The following is a 1087-nucleotide window of genomic DNA, read 5'->3' on the forward strand; positions in this document are numbered from 1 at the left end:
GCAGTTAGCCCATTATCCGTCATAGAAGCAAACAACAATGGAAGTATTCAATGTATCCAAGTTAGGTTTTATGAATTGTGTATGTGAGTTTCGATATTTTATGAAAAGATTCCATAGTGCAGACTGGCAAACACTATTTTAAAACATAAAGGTTTGCACTTCACTATGCAACACTAAATATTTATTGACTCCTCATATGGTCGGTCAATTTTATTTATAATTTAAGACTTTAGTTTTCTTATGATATAGGAAAAATAATTCAAACTAGTTATGTATTAAATATTCAAATAAAGTAGAATTGAGCTTTAAAAATGAATAATGCTATTCGCTGTAGATTACTACGATAATCTTTTTAAGTGACATAAATATAATAAGCGATTATTTGATGCACGAGTCAATAAAAAAACTCGCCATGTTACTCTTTAGAAATAAATAAAAGGGAGAAGTTGGGGCTTATACTTCGGTTCTTCCCCAAGATGGATAGTGAAAGAGAATCGGCATTGCCGCCTCATGTATTCATATTCCCCTTACCAATTCAAGGGCCAGTCAACTGTATGCTAAAACTTACAGAGCTCTTCTGTATTAATGGCCTGAAAGTAACTTTCCTAAACTCACAACACATCCAACGTTGTTTATCAAGCTGCACTAATACTGAATCATACTTTCAACGCTATCCCAATTTTCGATTTGAAACCGTGCCGGATGGCCTTCCCGAAGACAATCCCCGCACAGTCAATGAATTTTTCGAGATGTTGGATTCTATGAAAGCTGTGGGTGTGCCACTATTTCGGGAAATGGTAACTTCTGGTCCTTATGGTCCCAACTCTGAGAACCCAATCACTTGCATGGTGGCCGATGGAGCATTCTGCTTTGCAGTTGATATTGCTAAACAGATTGGGGTTCCGCTCCTTTATTTCGATACTATTAGCCCTTGTTGTCTATGGACTTATCCCTGCCTTCCCAAATTCATTGAAGCTGACGAGTTTCCTTTCAAAGGTGAGTTGTAAAAGAAATATGAAATATGTAGGAAGAAGACGGCTCAATTATGAAGAACTGAATTAGAAATTTGTAGAAGAAGATACATCTT

The 1087-nt window shown here is 36.2% G+C and overlaps 1 protein-coding gene across 1 annotated transcript; it reads left to right on the top strand.

Moving 5' to 3' along the window:
• Positions 1 to 476: 476 nt before the first annotated feature.
• LOC111387078 (7-deoxyloganetic acid glucosyltransferase-like) lies at positions 477 to 996 on the top strand (the record flags this gene model as incomplete). Its single annotated transcript, XM_023011595.1, has 1 exon — positions 477 to 996. A coding segment is annotated over exon 1 (520 nt), but the record flags the coding sequence as incomplete, so codon positions are not given.
• Between the last annotated feature and the right edge of the window lie 91 nt (positions 997 to 1087).

The sequence above is a fragment of the Olea europaea genome, unplaced genomic scaffold (genome assembly GCF_002742605.1).
Source record: "Olea europaea var. sylvestris unplaced genomic scaffold, O_europaea_v1 scaffold38854, whole genome shotgun sequence".
NCBI lineage: Eukaryota > Viridiplantae > Streptophyta > Magnoliopsida > Lamiales > Oleaceae > Olea > Olea europaea.